The sequence below is a fragment of the Danaus plexippus genome, chromosome 12 (genome assembly GCF_018135715.1).
Source record: "Danaus plexippus chromosome 12, MEX_DaPlex, whole genome shotgun sequence".
Taxonomy (NCBI): Eukaryota; Metazoa; Arthropoda; class Insecta; order Lepidoptera; family Nymphalidae; genus Danaus; species Danaus plexippus.
The window spans coordinates 3,880,895-3,902,205 of NC_083545.1; the positions used below are offsets into that span (position 1 = coordinate 3,880,895).

The 21,311-nt window shown below is 34.0% G+C and overlaps 1 protein-coding gene and 1 long non-coding RNA gene across 2 annotated transcripts in view; both read right to left on the reverse strand.

Annotated features, from left to right (window-relative positions):
- Positions 1 to 21,311, reverse strand: part of LOC133319089 (uncharacterized) — a 73,132-nt gene that overhangs the window by 26,855 nt on the left and 24,966 nt on the right. The window lies entirely within an intron of this gene.
- LOC133319082 (regulating synaptic membrane exocytosis protein 1-like) lies at positions 4,977 to 19,715 on the reverse strand. Its single transcript, XM_061522184.1, has 18 exons — positions 19,667 to 19,715; positions 19,259 to 19,363; positions 15,374 to 15,488; positions 15,041 to 15,194; positions 14,456 to 14,689; positions 14,041 to 14,231; positions 13,012 to 13,152; positions 12,510 to 12,736; positions 12,265 to 12,389; positions 12,018 to 12,183; positions 11,577 to 11,635; positions 8,961 to 9,151; positions 8,502 to 8,676; positions 8,136 to 8,289; positions 7,817 to 7,999; positions 7,136 to 7,285; positions 5,331 to 5,524; positions 4,977 to 5,033 (listed from the first exon to the last, which is right to left on the reverse strand). The coding sequence occupies exons 1-18, from the start codon at positions 19,713 to 19,715 to the stop codon at positions 4,977 to 4,979; spliced, it is 2,670 nt and encodes an 889-aa protein (XP_061378168.1).

A 21,311-nucleotide genomic window follows, 5' to 3' on the forward strand; every position in this document is an offset into this window, starting at 1 on the left:
TCTATGAAGAAACGACAACACTAAAGTAGAATAGAAGTAAGTGTAGATAATGCAGTATTAAGTCGCCTTCTGGTTATATCATGCTGGTGCTGAGACGGTGGGATCGGGATTCATTAGGCACATAATAATGATAGTTAATAAATTTATATATCTCTTATGTAGAATATTATCTGTCATACATACTAATATATCGAAATAGTAAGCGTAAACTGATTGAACTAGTTCAATCTTCTGTCAGAATAAAATATATATATATTTTTAATCTAGTTTTATAATTACATATTAAGTAAGTATATCTTCACAGCTCTATTATATAAACTGAATATAAAAGTAGTGTAAAAATATATTCAACGCGTGATAGGTAAATCTATACGGCAAAAGGGAATGTACATATTACGTAATATAGGAATTAAGATTAATTTTGATTCTCTCTCTTAGGGTCGTACAATTAATGTGTTGATAAAAAAATAAATTTTCACAAAAATCACACGATTGTTTTATACACAGGTATCTTATAGCGCTTTCGACGTACGAAAAGATATTTTACAAACATTCCATAGAGTCTAGATTATTAAGGCATTTAAATAGTAAGATCTATTAAGGGCAAATAGTGAATATGTATTGAAAAGATCATAAAAGGTACCCTATGAAACAAGATGAATATAATATTGTCAAGCGAGTCACTAAGCTACGAAAGTTATGGAAGAACACAGATTTTGACGATTATTAAATTCCGTCGATATGTAATTTGTATCTAACACCAATTAAAATATATGTATAGAATACATTTTTATATATATTTAAAAAGGCTACCAAGATCCGCGATGATTCACAATAATATGTTATATCTGAAAAATCTATCAACACTCATTATATCATAATAAAGTATTTCTTGTTTTACTCAAACATTAAAATAAGTTAGAGAACTCTAATAAATCTGATTAATGCAGTAAAATGAGTTAAAGCGAGCAACTCACGTTTATAATTTGTAACTATTGGTACCCGACGATGCTAATGCAGGACAATAATATTTTGTTTTATAAGAAGTAGCAAAGAGGCAGCAAATCTAATACATTAGATTTACATACAAATAAGCAATATATGGAAGTTAATTTAAAAAATTGGTAATTGGGGAAAATTTGTAATAGTGTAGATGACAGAGTATTACCTCTAACACAATGTTCAGTTGCAAACCAAAAATCGTATTGTACTGGATCTGATATGTATATATGGCGTCGTATGTGGACGCTATACAATTACATTTTTGTTAAAAGTAGGTTATTATTATTATTATAAGGTCATTATTCGCGCTTTAGTTTGGGTAGAATTTAAGCAAATAAAACTTTTTGATGAAAATTCGTCTAATTAGCATGATGACATTAATTGAAAATCGCTAAAATACTATATTTAGTAAATTAAACTTGAAGCTTGGAATATAAAACGCGAATTTTTATATTGGCAAACTAAGGGAATGCGCCATGATGTCTTAAACACAATACAGTGTGCATGACTTCTAATTAGAGGCATTAACAACACGCACGAACGTCATTTCGTCATGTTAACTTTGAATACTTTTTATTACATGGAGTACTATTTGAGTGTAAATGTTATTAAAATCTTATATAAAATAACACGAGTCATCAAGCAAGGATCTCCAAAAACAAGCAGCGCTAATTTGCCTAGAATCAACATAACAATGCTGGGAGAGTTTTTGGCATCAAATAAAGTTTTTTGTTCATCAGAATTTAGAAATGTTAAAACTTACATGTAACATAATTAAAAATATTATAATATATGATCTTGCCGAGGCATCTGATGTTCGTTTTCTTTTATTAGTTGACAATAAATTTTATTTGCATACACCGCGTTTTCATGAGGATCCCATGAAATTATATAATATTAATTTATTAATGATCCATATTATTTGGTGACTGAAGTTTGAATAAGCTACGTAATAAAACTGTAATAAGAGATGAAGCTAACCTCGAAATAATTTGTTTACATTTTTACATTCAGACCTCGTACAAAATATTATTACCAAATACGAGTTTTATAAACTATACCAGAATCTAAAAAAAAATGTAAAAACTTACATCGAAGTGATCCTCACTGAAATAAAGGTGAGTACTGGGCAATATTGTTTTTCAATCTCGCATTGCAAGTTTAAACCACTTGTTTCGTATTTTTTTATTGTGAGGGACGTACACAAATAACGTATCAGGAGTTTTAAGGATGTGTTCTCACACTGGGGGACCCCACACCACATTTTGAATTCATATATAATAATACACAATAACTTAATTATTTAAGGAGTGCAGCGTACTTGCGTCTATTTGTTTAGACGTGACATCACAAGCGACGTCATGACACTCACAAGCGTTTTCGCGCCGGATTAAAAATAAACAGACAAAAATGCAACTACTTGATAAAAAAACTTCGCATTTTTGTAACATTAATAATTTTTCGTGGGAAATAGAAGTATACCTACATCATACAAAGGAATTTCAAAATTTGTCATCATGCCTATTGCTCCTACTGAGTATTTGTAGGCATTGGTTTTCAGGGTTCATAAAAGTTTAAGAGGTTAAAGCAATCGGTATTGCCCTATATCTATACAATGAATTTATATTCTGAATATTATAAGCATTTAAATATATGTTAGAAACGTATATTATATGTACTACTTTATAAAAGATTTTAATACTATCACGAAACAGTTGTGCGTAGAAAATTTTTGAAAAAACAACAGTATTTACAGTGTGTAAAGATATATAACTATTTCGATAAAAAGAAATAACAATGTCGGTAGATTAGCTATAGGGAAAATTCACTAAAGCACAACCTTGGAAGAATAGTACCTAGACGCACTTACATACTAGTGTTTCTTAAGAAATCTACGAATCGTATAAGGCAAAGTGTTAAGTTGGGGTTTTAAGATGACGATTATATAAAGTAGTACCACAGTGTTAAAGACAGGTATTTCTAATAATACACATTTAACGCTTATCCACATATTACACGATGTTATTTTACTTCACTTATCAGTAATAAATTAGACTGTTATAATTTATATTATATTTTTCTAATATTGAAATGACACTTGTGTAAGATATAAAGGCTACTGGGATTAAAAATGTCTTAAGAAATGACACTGTTATTGTGCTTCCTTTAATTGTAAAGTGATTTAGAAAACGTTTTAGATATCAACTTACTTAATTTTGCCACAAAACAGATGGCAAGTTTTTAATTACCATCTGAGATAATCCATTTTTGGTTACTGATTTTTCTGAAAAACTGTTTCCATTTTAGCTCGTAATACATATTACTAAGTATACAAGCAGAACATTAATAAACATAAACGGAAGTGATAAAAGAGTTTTAGAGCTCAGTAGCATTTCACAATAAGTACCTATATTATCTGTAATTTCAAGCAGATAAAAAAATTATATTAAAATCACATCGGTATTATAAAATATTTTGAAATATTGAGTATACGTTAGTTAACTTTTAGTGTTTAATTTTGATTCTTTTATAATTCTTTAAACGATCGGATTTGATAGAAGGATGCTTATAACGTTGCGAACGAAATCATAATACAAATTAGTCATGGGACAAAATAAATAATAATATGTCATTTGCTTTAGGGGCACTATTGCTCGATCCTATTACACGAACAAAAGAAATAGATTTCTATACAAGAATAACACATAAAATCTACAAATACAATTCTTAATTACCTAGTTACATTACTAATCATTAATGAAATGATTAAACTATTTGTTTACATAAATATATATGTATATAAATATATTTTATACATATATATGGATATGTTAAACTACAATTTCTTTCTAATAGTTTGAAAATGCGAATCGATAGGCCATATACGAACAGAAGATCAATTAGTAGTTTCTCATATCATTCTATAAATTTCTCTTGAAGCAAATATATATATTTAAGCAATAACATTTTAATAAAATCGGATAATTATTGTAACTGCATCGATATTATAATATTTCTAAAACAATTTTCATTTATATACATAAAGTAACGACATTTAATACACATTAGATGAGCACAATGAGAAACGAATAGTCTTTGTACCAGCGTTAAGGGGCATTAGCATGGAGACGGTCTTGCGCTATAGACCATGCATCATCAGGACATCAATAACTAGGCCTTGAAATATCAGGACTTGCTGTATTTTGAGCCGTCGTGGAGTGCTAGTTCTCGTGGCGCTCCGGCGACGGCTCCCTTATAATAAAAATACGTTATTGACTAAAATAGGAACGATATAAAGTAAAATTCATAAGAGTTATTGAATTATTATAAGAAAATTATGTAAAAAATTGAGGAATTATATTAATTGGTATACACTATACAATCTCTAAACATTGAATTTAATTACGCTTCAAACGATCTTATCATCATTATAGGTAGGATTAAAAACAGTACCTGGATCAATCGGGCGACTCGTCAGCGGCGAGCGAGGTAGCTGGGAACAGAGGGTACCAGCCATACGTGCGCTGCGGCAGTGACAGTTTGTCGAGACATATTTCCGCACCTCCCAGGGCAAGGTTATGTTCAAATCCCCCGCATCGTTGCCACAGCATCACTACCAGCGTACGACCTAAGGCCTCGCTTGCCTGATGTTAAAATTATGATATCATAATACACTTGTATTTATATAAACATTTAATATTATTCATACTATCCTTAAATTAAAATGAAACTTTGGATTGTACACCACAATGAAATTGAGTTCTTCAGCAGAGAAAAACATTGAAGAGTGATGTTTTTTCTAAAATGATTGTTACGTCGGACCTAAAAAAAATTTACCAATGTAATAATGATTGAATTTGATATTAAATTATACCTGATATTAAGCGTTTGTTTGAAATGTGGCTCAGTGGTGCGGCGTATTACTCTTGTCTTACGCTTGTGCAACCACTTGTCACCATCGCGAAGGTAGCATTTCACGTATGAGTCAGGCACCTCGCCATTAACGCCATAAACCGACGAGCATGAGATACCTGTAAGCAAATTTAAGTACAATATATTTTATTTAGAGAAAATATTTATATTTATCAGTATGGTTTTCAAGAATATATTAGTAACAAATGACTTCAAAGAAAACATTTTATTCAATCTTTTTATTTATTCGATTGATATTATGTAAATTAAAATGTATTAGAAACTTAAGTCAAATTTTCAGTTTTTTTTTGTACATTATACTGTATATGTGTATATGTACAATATATTCGTATAGAAAACGTCAAAATTGTAGGTTTTTAAAAATTTCTGGAATGTTGTCCAATAACGATATAAACCTCTAGCTCAAGTTGTCCTTTGATCATGATGATGCTGATATTGATCTCAGCGTGCAGTGGCGGCAGATGAGCGTTGCGCGGCGGCAGTTGTCCCGGACCTAGAGGGACGTCGTCATCGTCGTCTGCCACCGCGTCACATGCCGCCGCTGCGGGTACCGCCGCCCACATGCTGCCCTTGCGCCCCGTCGCTGTGCCTGCGCACCCACAACACATACTACCTACCACCCGCCACACCACTTCCGCCCACAGTAACGATCACTACTAGCTCTTTGGGTAACACGGGCGTACAACTATGTCGATTACGTTGTATCGCTCTATCGTTTCAACACAAAAATAATTTAACATAAACCAAAAGTAGAATAACCATTCAATAAAACATTTAAAATAAATAAACAATACATAAAGCACGTCAAATAGCATCGTGCTGATGTCAACAGTTCTGTTAAAGTACACAGGTTTTTAAACTGTTCTTCCCTAAACACAGAAATGAAAGAAGAAGCGTTTCAACTTGTGCAGCCAAAAGTGTTATCGAGTTTCTAATAGTTGCTTGAAGCGGTCTTGAAATATTTTATGGTATAAGCATTCCGTGTCATGAGCAGCCATAACTGTAACGTATCTAATGTTAGAGATTGTAAGTAATGTTTCCTCAGAGGGAACTATATTATTTTTTTGCCATGCCGCCGCCAGCGAGTGCGTCACGTTATGCGCGACCGCAACCTACAGCGGTAACGTCTACGTACGGGTCTATTAAACGCCCACTTGCACGTGCCTTTCACTCCGAAATACGGAGTCTTATTTCATCTAATTATTTGATTGAAAACTGTAATATCTATGACCTAAGAATATATGTACAAGAAGTCTAATAGAATGTGGATCGTAACAATGAATGACATTCGCGAAGGGTAATGAAATCCATCCATAATAACCTAGACAATGCCATCAATGCCGAACAGACGGAACACAGAAACAGATGAAGTGAGCGTGATCGCCCGCGACCGGGCATGCGTCAGGACAGAACAGTACAGACACAGTGAAGTGATGAGAAGCTTCGGGCACAGCCACATTCAACGGTGCGTGCGCGCGGCCGTCGCGCAAGCTATGTATGACCCATGCTACTACTTTGTTACCGCACCCATTCCGTTTCTAAACCATGACCGATCGCTGCCATGGTTGAACGCGCCCATGAATCAACATGAAAGAGGTTCAAACCATAGCTGTGGTCAGAGACGATCAATCGAATCGGAATTGGAGACGTTCGGCCGTCGGACGTCACAAGGGATCATGTACACCGACACCGCGCGGACAAACCCTGAGGGAAGCACGCGCGGGCGCGGGCACGGTAGTCGCTTACCGAGTTGCTAACGGTCCGTCGCTGCTGACCAAACAAGCATAACACGGTACAAGTCAGTACTCTTAATGTTCGTATAATGTTGTTGGAGGAAGTGGGGCGAAAAGGATCGAGTGTATTACTAAATACCGGTCGGTGGTTGTGTTGTCAAGCGGATTGGAGGCGTTCAGTGTAAACACAATCCAAATTATACCTACGTGTGTCATCTAATTATGTATCTTTATACTATTTGAGGCATTCTGAGACACAGTTTTGAAATTTTTAATGAAATTAAACATTTATTTTGATGTAACTTATTTAAATACGGGTGGGGTAATACTAAGGTTAGTAGAGTAATTAAATGAATTTGTGTTAGTATATACATATATATTTATTTATTGCATAAATATATTATGAGATCTTAAGAAATTATGTTATTTAAATATTTCAAATATACGTATCGTAATATAGTACTTACGCCTTGCCGTGGACCCAGACAGTGACAGCGTACGTCCCAGCTCGCCTTTGACGGCGCGCAACGAACGCAAGATGTCGTCAGGGTCGCGACGGACGCAGGACGATCGACGACGTTCACGGCGCGAACACACCGGAGACTCAGGCACGCCATCTGTGTAGAGAATATGCAAACTATATTAGAAGAAGGTTAACTGTTATGAAATGCAACTAGTACAAATAAATCATATAATTTTATTGTATAAACATATTTTGCTAAATTTTATAAAAAATTTGGAAAATAGATTCTTTCATCTCGCATCGGATCCTAGTACGGTATTTGCCAATAGAGCAAACGAAACGCAGTATGTGTATTGTATATAGTCACAGTTTGTATATACTTCACAGTTCACACCAAATAAATGGCTCAATAAATAATTCTTTTGCTTTGTTTTGTGTTAAATTGTGTATAAATAACGTTTTTGTTTATACTATACAGTGACATTAAAAATTAAAGAGCACATTACATCAATTATTATTTTAAGTCGAATATTAACGCAATAATAATTAGGTACACAACATTAGACTTAAAGATGATCTCATTAAATCAGAGCACCATTAGTGTAGACTTTAATTGTTTACGAAAAGTGAATGCCTCTCTTTAGAATATTATTTCTTTAAGTGTCTGTTTACGAATATACATTACCTTTGTCTTGTTGTTGGAAAGAGGAACGTCGTGAACCAGGTAGGGAGCGGGAAAAGTCCTTCCCGAGCTGGTAAACCTCAACTTCTAAGGTTTCAGATTGGGAGGAACCTCGTCGCGAACCAGCGACCCAGGCATGATCTGGGTGTAGAAGCGAGGCGCACTCTCCGATCGAGTCCACATCATCTGGTGGATTAACAAATAAACAAAATAACTTACTCGATTTTAAATTTCAATTAATTACAAACTATAAGACTCAATTGTTGGCCTATTGACGCATTTTGATAAGTAGAAATAATTATATTTATAGATATATAAAAACCTGAAACAGATCTTTGTGAAGCAAAATCTCCACGCCGAAGAGCTCTAGCCCCAGTCAGTGAACCACGAGGTGAGGCGTTGGCTGACCGAGTACCACGCTCTTCCAATGTCCACCACACGGCGCGCTCTTCAGCGAAAGCTTTCTCTAACTCCATCTATTTTATTTACATTGAATTGTATTATTAATCCCGCCTCCGATTAGAATTGCGTCATAAATTTTAATTTTAAATAAAAAAGCATTTGAAATTAACAGGAGAAACATTACCATAAATGTTATCCTCAATTGGTTATTACTAGTTTTCTACTTTGCCCGCAAGTGTAACCTTTATTTTTTAATATACTTCTACGTGATAAGACCATAACTTACAGTGCATTCTCCAATCAGAACTGGATCAATACCAGGGCAGGCGTCCCAAAGTGTAAGTTCAAGAGCGCGACCTGCAAGTAGATCTGCTGTGAGGCCGCCGAATCCAAGTGTAGCGTTCCACACTGGACTGCACGATGCTGAAGCAGGGTCTGTCTCCACGGGCGGACAAGATTCGCTAGAAAAAAAAAAAATAATATTTTACCGTTCAAGGCTATAGACACGATTAAAAGAAGATAGACTGAAAACTGAGTTTTAATGAAAATCCAAAAACAGTACATCAGAATACTTTTAAATTTATTGATTGTAGAAGAGATTTGATTGCTGATGTGAATAAGGAAATTCAGTTTATCTGTATTTAATAAAATAAAATATTTATCGATTTTGACGCAACAAAATTATACAAGGAAACAAGACTATTTTTAAGTGTAATTTGTTTAATCTAATAGATAAGTCACTAACAGTGATGGAAGAAGACGGATTCTGGCGAAAGCTTCAGGTTCATCACCGTAGCCCAAGGTATGATCCCGAGACGGTAGATCGTCAGCAGCGATCAGAACCACGACGAGTTTACGGATTTCACTTTCAAACCAAACTTGTAATTGAGCACGCGCTGGTGGACGCTCCCTGACTCGTTCCGCGCGATCTTGTTCCTACATATATGTTAATATATTAATATGCATAAAGATTTTTTATTAATTAAGTCATATTTACTAAGTTTATCGTAATTTCGAACAGCTAGATGGTATTCATATAGAATATTCTATGTGGTTATCTAAAAAAGCTGGTATCATCTATTCCTCTTTAAGGTTAAAACATGAAACCAGTTGGAAACAAAAAATAAATTAGTAATGGTACCAATATATTTCTTGTAACATGCAAAAAGAGCTAATGTTATTATTCAACCAACAGCAGTTATATAATTAGGGAATCTCATCGTAATGTCACACATTTTTACATTTATGTCACTGGTTATGAGTCATCTCGCATTTCATCCAGTTAATTTTTATAACGTTTCCTTTTAACAACATGCGTCGGGCTTAGGCATATCTATTCATACATAAAGTAATAATCAATAAACTTGACGCTCTCGTCCGCCATGCATAAAGCTTTATCATGCTAATTGGTCAAGCCTCGCAAAATCTTAGAGTTACAAGTTAAGATTTTTGTTTCTAAGTATTAAATTGTACTGTATGTAATTGATATAAGTGAAATCCTAAATAATGTTATATACCTATTACGTTGCGATGATTTTATAATAATATTATACAAATTTGCCATCTACCATACATCATTGTTAAGGATTTATACATATCATCAGTGGGAAGCCTTTCTTAGTATTCAGGTTTAATAAGCTGCGATTAAATTATATATTCTATTATATTTATTCTGTAGTATATTGATACACGAAATAATTTTTGACATAAATAAGCACATCTTATCCAACACCTACATATCTCATATCCAAAAAGTGAGTGCTGTGGGCCAGAACAATGCACATTCACACTGTGCAAAGTCATGCATTCCTTAATTATTTAATGCAGTTTAACATTCAACAACTACGGGAGCTGAACAGCTATGTACATCGTGTCAATTTCGTATCGCGTCACCATCCAGAAGCATCGGTGTGCGCCTGTTGCTAAAGGTGTTTACGATCCTGCGTTTGGCGGTGTACCGTGCTGCCACCAATCCAAGCTTCCTATGAGACTAGTTTTGCAAACGTCTCTGTATATTGTGCGGCAATACACTACACTAATCAACAACAAAATTCGTCAACAATTACTCGATGCTCAAAACATGGGAACGGTACGAACTGAAGTGTTTTGTGGTCCGTCTGCATTTCGCTGTCTTTTTTTTCTGACGTTATCGCGCTCATCTCATCTGTATTTCTGGTAGCAGGTTTTATGTCTTCTGTTCTTCTTGTTGTATTGACATTAATCTTTCTATGTTTTTTTTTTATATTTGCTTTTATTTTTAATATTGAATAGAGTGAGTGGCTGTGTCTTTATGTTTAGCGCTTTACTAAATTTAGGAATAATTCTTTTATTTTGCAAGCTAAAAGCGATGAATGCTCTAGCCGCACTACTGTTTCGTCACATATTTAGAATAATATTCTAAACATCCACAGATATCCTAGTTGTTAAATTGATATCGGGATGAGCCCTATGCTACCATCGAGCACTAAGATTGTAGTTAGCTTCGATCTAAACTTACTGATGTAATCGCATCGATCCTATTGTTAATTGCCGAATTTTCCCTACAACTCCACCCAGCGTCCCTGAGATAACGAAATTGGTCGGGTGATAGAAAAAATAAAAATCTGAAAATAAGTATGCAGCATTTTTTCATATACTTCACTTAGGTTAACACCATAAAAACGATCGACTATAACGAATATAGATTAACAACAAATTAAAATATTATTAGTTATATCCAGTGGATAAAATAGGGTAACGTTTCCCTAATTAGTAAAAGATTAACAAAGTTAAAGTAGTTCTAAGTTAATATATAGAAATTTCAATCTCTTAAAATTAGTGTAACATGGAAGATGTTCGAGTGATTAGTGCTACAGTATCACAGCAGATCAAGGAGACCAGCCCCAACGCTCTTTCGAATCCAGACAAAGTCACCAGCGGGTCACAAAAAATGTCTATAAAATCATTTCTAATACAAAAAACCATATTTTTAAATCGTCTAAAAACGTAATATTACTACAACGTTAACGTAGAAATTGTACGGTCACTATTACGTCAAAATAATACATCAATAGAAACTTAGAAATAATAACACAATGACTAACTAGAGTCAAGAAAAGTTTTTGAATCATATTTGTACTGAGTGATATTAATATTATTTTAATATTAGGTATATGTCTGGTAAAGCAAATGTGATTCAAAAATGGAATGTTGAATCAATACACAATGAAATAATAAGAGAGAACACAACTAAGATCCGAAGCGCGGTTGTGGAGGCGTTAAGTGACAGTCTCTAACAGAAGTAAGAGGAACGAAAGTTCGGTCCATCGTCTCATAGATTCACAACACATATTGTTATAATAAGCCTATTTGAATATTATACCGGGGTTTTCGGCAATTTCCTTCGGGTGGGCGACGACGGCGATTTGTCGGTATCGGGTTCTGTGGACCAAAAGAATCTATACACAACAGGTGAAAGTGGGGTTGGTATTTCATTAACAGCGTTCATATTTACAGATGTCAACTCAATAATGAAAGTCTACTATTGGCTTTCAAGGGCCTGAAGGAAGCAGAAAGATTAAAAGAGAAACAAAAGAAAAGTGACAGTGTCATAAAGAGTAGAGTAAGAGAAGAAGAAAGTGTTAAATTATGAATACTAATAAATACTAATATAATTTTGTGAATAATATATAAAAAAAAAACCGACAAACCAAATTGGTTCATTTATAGAGATGAAAGTAATAGAAATATATATCAAAAGGTAGAGTAAGAAAAGCCAAGTAAAGATAAACAAATAACAGACATAGGACGTCATTTTAGGTACCATAAAGTGCGTGGTGATGATGACTCATTGTGGGTGGTGCTGGTGGCTCGTCAAGTTGGGGAGCAGGTTCCACTAACAGCTCAACACTGTCGCCACCACGTTCTAGCACAGCGCATACCTCCTCAAAGCTACGTTCTATCAATGGGACACCGCCCCATTCCAATACCTATAAATAAAGGGTATTAAATTTAAAAGTAAAATTAAAATGTAACGTAATTATATCAACTTTAGAAGAAACCCTAATTGCCTTATCTCCCTGTTGCAAGCCAGCTAAGTCGGCAGGGCCTCCAGGCACTGTCCAAACTATAACAGCTTCTCGTCGTCCACTGGCATCTGGTTTTCCTCCAACAACGCGCATTCCGAAGCCTCGAGCTATTATTTGATTAACATTGATTCAAAATAGTGGTTCGATTATTTAAAAATAAAACTTTTTTTATATAACAAGTAAATACGTTTATAAAAAATTCCATTCTAAATACTTGGGTTTCTTACATCGATGTCCTTTATCATTGGGATCGCGACGTAATGACACACGTCGTGGCGAGCGATCATCAACGTCATGTATGACGATCTTTATCGCCTCAGCATCAACTGACATTTGACGTGCTGCAGCAATTGCAGCACTTGCACTGGGGTCGGATACCTCTGAGCCGCGTGAGGCAAGTGCTGCCATAGCACTCAGAGCTCCTGTCCTTTGTTGTAATGCAGCTATATCAGGCCTGTGAAACATCTTTTTTGATGAAATATTGTCGACTGTCATATTATTTAGTCCTAAATATTATGGATATGATATTTCAGGAAAAATATTTTCAGTTGCAAAATAACTTAGTTCGTTTTATTAATTTTCTTAATAAAAAATAGATTTCTGATTAATTCACTTTTAAAGGCCTCTCAAAATTCACTGCTTTTAACACTGTTGTTCACATGCGATATAGATGCACGTTAAATTATTCAAGCTCAGGATTTGTCTGTTAATTCAATATATAGCACATACAGTTGGCTGCCTCTTCGTCTTATTGGTCGGTCTTCGTCAACGCTCAACCCTGTAATCTGCGGTGTATCGGGAGCGTCCACTTCTGCCCTGTACGAACTACGTCTCGAACCAGCTCCTGCTACCACGTCTACTGCTGATGCCCTGATGTAATAAGCAACATAACATCGTATTTAATTCCGTAGACATTCGTTACGAATATATATTCCAACGTGATATCAAATTGAACTAATGGTTTGTTCTTAAGGAAAGAAAGGTAATGGCTTGCATTTATTTTAATCTATTTAGTCCTTTTGCCATTCCTATTTCTTAAAGACATAAAACGTCTCGGTAGTTATTTAAAAATAAGTGCTATTTCGTGTTGAATTTGTAAATGGGACACGTCCTACTAATGTCCCTCCTCCCCTCAATCTCTGTCGTCAACTTCGAGACCCTAAATAATTACCTACCAGAAGAAGATATATACTCACAGGTGATTTATTGCGAGATCACTTGTTTATAAATAAACGATTCTAAAAACTTTTATGACAATTGTTACCTTACAATACCGTTACGGCATGGATACGAAGACAACAGATGTTAATATCGAATAAAGCGTCTAATGATAAAATTATATAATAAATAATTATAATTAATTATCTGAAAGTTCATGTTATATAAGTTTTTTATTGAAAGTTATAAAGGTCAAATCGGCCATCGATTGCAGTTCGTTTGTTCTTTATTCATATAAATGTTCAATGTCGGATAACATCTTTTGTCAGGAAATTTTATCAGAAATACTATCTGTTTCATTGACGCTCCGGTCAAATTATATTTGTGAACAGCGGAGTTTGTATAAATAAATCGAAATAAGAAACAATAAAAAAGAAATAAGTGCGACAAAGTAGGTTGTGTTTTCGGCAGAGAGTTTTATTTTAATGGCCAAAACAATATCGTAACAAGAAAATCCAATAAAGGATTTTGAATTGTCAACCCATATGAGAACAAAACACTGGAGCAAGGTTAAATATTAAAAATTGTAAAACCACTTACCGTCTAGACATTGGTGGTGGAGCAGCGAGTGCTGGTGTGTGAGCTGTTGGGTGTGCGGTAGGGTGCTGGTCTTCATCAACTGAGCGTTGGCGCGGCGTCGCTGGAGCACGGACAGAGCGACGTCGTGCAGGCGTTGCTGCACTTGGCCGGCGGGAGTCTGCGCCTGGCGTCACGCTGCCGCTGCCCTTTAACTGCCGCGAGGGCAGCGTGGTTACACACGTATTCATAGCAAATTCAAATAATTTGACAAATTGTGCTGAATAAAGCTACAGATGATAATAGGCCTACTTTCAGCCTCAAATTTCACAAAGAGTATTGTTATCATGCTTTACATAAATGTGAAAATTTTATAAATATAAAAATAAATTTCATTTTTACTTTAGATTAATTTGCGTTAAGACCAAACAAACATTACTTTTTCCAGCTCCTTTAAGGAAGCAGGTGACACATCGGAGTGTCTTCGCAGTTCGGGTGATCGTGGCGGAGCCAGTCCGGTACTTGAACCTCCACTTCCGAGCCTTGCTTCAGAGTGTCGACGTTGTAGTGCCTCCAATACGGGGACCTCGAGAAGTGAGTCAGTACTATCTTGTGCAGCCGGAGGAACCCTGGGAGCAGCTTTACGACGGCATACGGAGCATCGCCATGAATTCTGTCGATATTATAAAGCTCCAATTTGGTTGCTCAATATATACCATTCAGATGTAATATAGATGGGTATCGATGATAAACATTATAGTGTTGAACTGCATTGACAAAGTATGCAAAATAAAACCTGGCCAAAAGGTTCAAGAAAAAATAAAAATTGATGATTCATCAATAGGAATAAATAATTGCGAAACTCTGTTATATTATGTAAAGAGAATATAATTTTGTAACATTAAATTTTTTGAGTGAGATCCCTTTGTGTCTAGACGTAGGTCATTGTTACTTGTTATAATAAAATCAAATTATTTATAAGTGTCTTAACGGAATTGAACACAAAAAAAAAATGGAAAAGTACCGCCTCCTCGTCACTTGCGGGCTTGGAATACGAAGAGCAGTCTTCGCAGACGCGATGCTGGCAGCCATTGCATATGTGGAAAACCTCACCGGGCTTTAAAGCTTTAAGGCATACCCGGCAAGCCCCCGCTCTGGATGGAGCCTTACCCGCCTCGCTGAAAAATGTTATGTGTTAGACATCACTACAGTTTTGCGATTATGTGTATACATAAAAACGATCATATATTTTTTGTAATATAAACACATAATTATATCTTTATAAGATCTTAAAAAGAACTTTGCTAAAGTAAAAGAAAGGAATGTTCTTAAAAATATATATGTATATAAGTATTACCGTTCGGGCTTAGTGGGCTGGGGAGGCGGTTGCTGCACTGGAGGCGGTGGCGTTGGTTCAGGCTCCGTCACAACCGGCCGTGGGCCCAGCTTCGTCACTAGGAATATATTGCAAGCTATCAAACGTTAATGTGCAACTCACTATAAATGAGAACTTACTTATATTATATAGTTTTATAAAGGCACATAAGTGAAAAGGTTGGCTGTGTTTATACTATTTTAAGTCTATAATATTTTAAGTCTTTATTAGTTTATGTTTTATAGAAATGAATAAAAGATAGGATAGAATTAAAGTGATATCGAATTTATTTTTACAGAGAGGTGTTTTATATAATAATCTATTGTATCAATATGCAATTCATTAAATGTCACTATGTGGATGGTTTATTTTTAGGAAGGAGTTACTCGTATTCTATGTGTTCGTTAATAATCTGCTTCCGGGTATCTTCAAAGGTAATATTTCTGGTATGAATGTATGATTAATTATAAATAAAATATAGGTGAGTGATAAATTGCAAATCTTTAATGAAAAGAAAGATCGTAAATATAAGAGATAATACAAAACAATTGTTTTGCTCGTAAGTAGGTATTTTATTAAATGTTATTATTAGAAGCTATTTGGGCAAAATTTTTATGACTTAAATCAAGCTCCTCAAAGTTTATACATACTAGTATAAAATAATATCTTGCTTAAATTGCAGGGAAGTGAGTTAGTTTACATGATGACGGATACCGTAGACCCTGAATTTCTAGGAAGTTTCTTGGGTATTATATTCCTTATGATAAAGAGCATTCAGTGAGCTGTCTGTCACTCTCAGATCGAAATATCTGGTCCAATGCATTCCAAGTTACTGATTGTTAGCTGCTTCAAGCAATATGCGGATAATATCCATCAACAACACATAGAGTTTGAATGGCATACCGGGTTACTCGTGTTTGCTTTATTTATACCGAGAAATAGGCAATCTTTTACTGGGGGAAGGAAAATTATTGACGATAAGTTTAGATTGCGTCCACACCTTCATGACCCTAATTAGGAGTGAGAAGAGATTGAGGTTGCTGCCGGTGAATGAGAGGTGCGTTAAAGGTCCTACCCGTACCGTACCGTAGGTACCGTAAAAACCAAATGATTTATGAGTAGTCTGTGGCCCTTTGTAGAGTGGCCCATACGCTTAGATACTCTAAGTGAAAAGGGTAGCAGGTGTGCTGAATGATTGATGCCTAGGTATAAAGCGGAGAACACGAGATTGTTAAAAACTAGTTAATTTGAATATGGTTTCTTCGATTAATTATTAAAAAATATTATTTAAATATGTAAATTCAATTATTTATTGAAAAAAGAAATTAACTCTTGAGATTGTTTCCCAGTAACAGAGTCTTTCATAAATCTAATAGAAAGTTTCATGTCTGAATTATAGTCTGCGTTATGGATGAGACTGTTAAGTTTTCACCTTTATGAAATATTGAGTTTCATTGAAAAGGAGAGAATTCAAAATAGGTACACGTATTGTTTCGCCCTCCCGCTCGTAGAATGTACTTACAACGCGTGTCAGTTCGGAGCCCGGGGGAGCAAACATTCGCGATATTCAGTTATGAATATTGAGAAATTCTCATAATTCCACTACGAACTGCATACAAATTCTATATAAAGACGTTTTTTTGTTTTGCGGTTTCGTCAAAATATAACCTTTAATGGGTATATAAATTTTGTATTGCTTATTCGAATTTACAAACACAACTACATAGATACTGCAAGTTTAATTAAATAGAGTGCTCATAGAGGGTTATAATTTCAACGAGCGCGTGCAAAGTTTGTGATACGCTGTATACATTATTATTTCATTTTAATTATTCGCATGAAATGTGTTTATTCCTATGTTTGTTGAAAGCGCGCTGAAATATACCGTCATCTAAATGAAATTACTCAATGACATCGAACATGTTATTTTGAAAGTATCAGTAGGTATGTTTAAGTTAATTGATTGAAAAATAATCTTTTATTTAAAATCATTCGATATGTTTCAATCGTTAAAGTACAATTAGTAGCTTTATCTTTATTATATTTATTCAATTTAATAGAGAAATTTAATACTGTTTGTGAATTCATTATCTTATATTTAGTTTTTATTTAAGGCCAGTCGCATTATTGGTCCTTTTCATTCCTTTAATATACGTTATGTTTGTAGTATTGCTCGGGTAACCTTTACGTTAAGAATGATTTGTCCACCGGGAATGTGCTCTGCGTATTGATTTTCTTCGTAGCAAAAGTCTAAGTATGCTCTGGGCACACTGAAAGGAGATTTAGTTAGTTGTTTTGTACAAATTATAATTATTTAATGTGTACCTAATAGTACATCTTTATTTATACATACGATTATATTTGGTTGATTGATTAACGCTTAATATTATAAATCGATAACAAAAAAATACAGATACATAAAATTTTATATTTATATTAAAAAACCTATGAGTATTATAGAGATAAGAAATAAGCCTCTGTTTTAAATATAAGAATGTAAGAATTGAAGTAATATTAATAGTTTAAATTGTGTGCCACCTATGTACCTGTGAACATATGTTCTTAGTCCTATAAAATGTATTTTTTAAATGTGTTAAGATTGTAAAAACCTTACACAGAATAATGATGACATTATTTTGTTAAATAATACGCTGGGGAAAATAGAAAATATGTGCGAATGCCGCGATGACATAAGAGGAGCCATTTGTTTTTATGAAATACATAAATTTCCTCCGTATAAAATATAAATAAATGAAATATACACCTTAATGCTCATATCTTTAAAGCTTTTTTCGTTGTCAATGGATAATTTAATTCAAAAAGAAATAATGAAAAAAAAAAAATTTTTTTTTTACAGCAATTAAAGCCATGCCAGTTTTGTCGTTTCTATATTAAATGGAAGAATAAAGCTTTAAAAAAGTATATACTAAGATTTTGATGTACAAAATAAGAAGAGAATCTTTATTGTGTCAAATAGGTGAGAGCTTTTGGCACTCAGCCATTCATTTAATAACAGTCCGTCAGTATTAATAGCCTGGGATTTATTCGTATTCGGATTTGTTTTAAGTCTATAACTTATTTCCCAAGTAAATGGGTTCGGGATTATTAGTGAGAACCGATACGGATGATTATTATTTTTTACCTTCAGATGTCGATATATTTCAACGTCGGCTGTACACGTGATAGAAAAATGGAAAAAGTCAAAATAAATTACGCCGGAAGGTGATTGAGTATACACATTAAATATACAGTGCCTACAAAAAGCACTCATGGATATGGCATTAATAAAAATCTTTCTCGACAGACAATGACATGTACTGAGATGAAAGTCGTGCATGTGATCTATTTAGGGATTTAAACTAATCCATTGTCATGCGTTTGATTCGAATCTATTCACAAAATTTTGTATTAATGAAAATGCTAGAAAAAGACGCACAAACATTTACTAATACATAATACTACAATAAATTTGTTTTATAGACTTAATCTTGCAATAGTTTTATTATGTCCACACATAGTACGTAGGTTTAAATTAAATTCAGCATATCCTAACGTTTAAATTATTAGCCTACAAACTTGGCAGCTACCGGCGTAGATAATTTCTGAACTCTGTCTACGTCATAACTCCGACACTTATAAATTGTAATTAAGCCAGTGTTATTCGACGTATGGGGTAATTACTTTGACTTATTAATCAGTGTTTCTAGAAGTCAACGTGTCATATTGTTGTTACGTGTAAAGAATTATATGTTTTATAAATGATACAATTATTGCTTGTATTATATTCAGTAATAAGTATACAGTGAAACACTAAAGTAATGTAGTTTATTATTTATATTAATGATAAAATGTTATGTAAATATCTACCTTTGTCTTGAGCTGTGAGCAGGAAGAAGATAATGTGTCGAAGTTTACGAAGGTCCCAGGAGTCTCTATCTGGCCCGGTACCGTCGTATCTTCGGTCGCCACCATCTAAAACATAATATAGAATGTAATAAATATCTAGATAATCATATTTAATATTTATACCTTACAATTGCGTTTAACTTGATAACATGGAATAAAAAAAACAACAATTTTATGTTCTGAGATAAAGGCGGCAGTGATCGCAATAAAAACAGGAGTTCGATAAAAAAGTGATGTCGGAAAGCAATGGCGTACAACGATAAAACTCTTCATACAAAAATAACGACCCAGTAATACTGTCGTAAGTTCCATGGAGAGCAACAGATGGAATAAATACATGGAGCTCGGAAAATCGATATTGTAGTCTACCGAATTTTATCGTAGCATTTTTATTGCTTCCCTCTGAGACGAGACTCATCTTCAACTTCCCATTAAAATACTATACTTCGATTTCGATTAACGAAATAACGTTCATTCATATTGGAATTTTAAATAGCTATTAGTTTTTCTTTCAGTAGCTTTATATATTGCTGTTTAGTCTCAATTATTATTTTATTTATTTAATGTGATCTAGGAAACAAATAGTGCAATTAAAAACCTAAAACGAAATGTTTATTTTTTAACATAAATTTATATTGTCATTGAATATGTTTTCTTAAAATCTATGGACGTCACAGTCTAAATAATGCAATAAAAATACAGTAGGTGGTATTGAAACAATATTGTTTTAAATTTTATTTAGAAAATTAAATATATATAGGTCAAATGAGTATTTCTATTCTGAAACGTCTTCACGCTTAAGTTGTCAATTGACATATAATTTTGCATATGTATTGTGAAAGGTACTCAAAGGACATACGATATCTTTTATCTAGAGGGAGAGGACTGTTCCCGAGAGACACCAATAAAAAACAATCTACAGTTGAGTGTACTTTTGATATTACGCGCAAAATAGGCTGGTTGGGCCTTAAATATTGGTCTTCGGATATAAAATATAAAGTAACTGAAAGATAAAGATCTAGATAGTATTCATTATACTTATTCGGTTATGGCATGAAACACTCAGAACTAACATAGTTATCAAGTTGTAATTTTAAATAAGAAGATTTTTGTTATTTCTTTGATAATTTGTTTCTTGTTTTGGATGTAGTGTAAAAGTTAGTAGAAATAAGTAACGTCAAGTTGTTGATTCTGCTATCAGCGGATTTACCAGCAGGTTTAGTTAGATTAAGTTCAGATACATTTTAAGGATAGCAAACTTTAGGATACATTAATACTTTCAAAATTTTAATTCGGTACATCTACCGAACCAAGTATGAATAACTATAAATTTAAACAAACAAAGTAACTTAGTAACTGGCAATAAACTTGCAAGAATGTATCAAAATGTTTCGTCGGCGGAGGTAGTTTCAAGTTATAGTCTCACAACGGATGACTAAAATGAGAGTCTTGTGACGGAAAGTACAGGAAGGAAGATTTTAACATTGAGGCAATCATTCTGGATACCGTGAGGGACGGACGTAGTTGAAGCGATCGTATATATCTTTTGAAGTTACAGAGACGACTCGCTTAATACTGATGTTATATGAATACTCAGATCGTATTTTATGAAAGTTTTAATTGAAACTAACTTTGTCATCCTGCTGAAAACGGATTGTAGCTTGCAATATAATTATTTATAATTGTATAGTATTGTACTAAAACACAATAGAGTTCATGAATATTGGAATAGATGTGCCAGACGCCGCAGGCTCTACCCTCGAGACCTTATGTGGAATGAAAAGACACGAGTGACCTAAGAGCCTTATACTAGCGTTATTGAATTTTGCGACCAAAGGAACCGCGTCCGTGTCCGCACAGCTTGGCCTGAGGCTTACGAAATTATGTAACACTTTCCTGGTGCTGCTGATCGTTTATCAAGGTAACTTGTTACAAGAAGTTCTTGAAATTAATATAATTAAATTTAAAATCAAATTAATAAAAAAATTAAATGAGACAAGTAATCCTATGTCTT

Bases quoted from the DNA above. Each gene is read 5' to 3' on its own strand.
- LOC133319082 (XM_061522184.1), bottom strand. From the start codon at position 19,715: ATGAGTCTCGTCTCAGAGGGAAGCAATAAAAATGCTACGATAAAATTC. The intron at 15,489-19,258 runs GTAGATATTTAC...AACGTTTGATAG, and splicing joins GCTCACAGCTCAAGACAAAG to CTTGCAATATATTCCTAGTG. The intron at 12,390-12,509 runs GTAAGAAACCCA...ATCAAATAATAG, and splicing joins CAATGATAAAGGACATCGAT to CTCGAGGCTTCGGAATGCGC.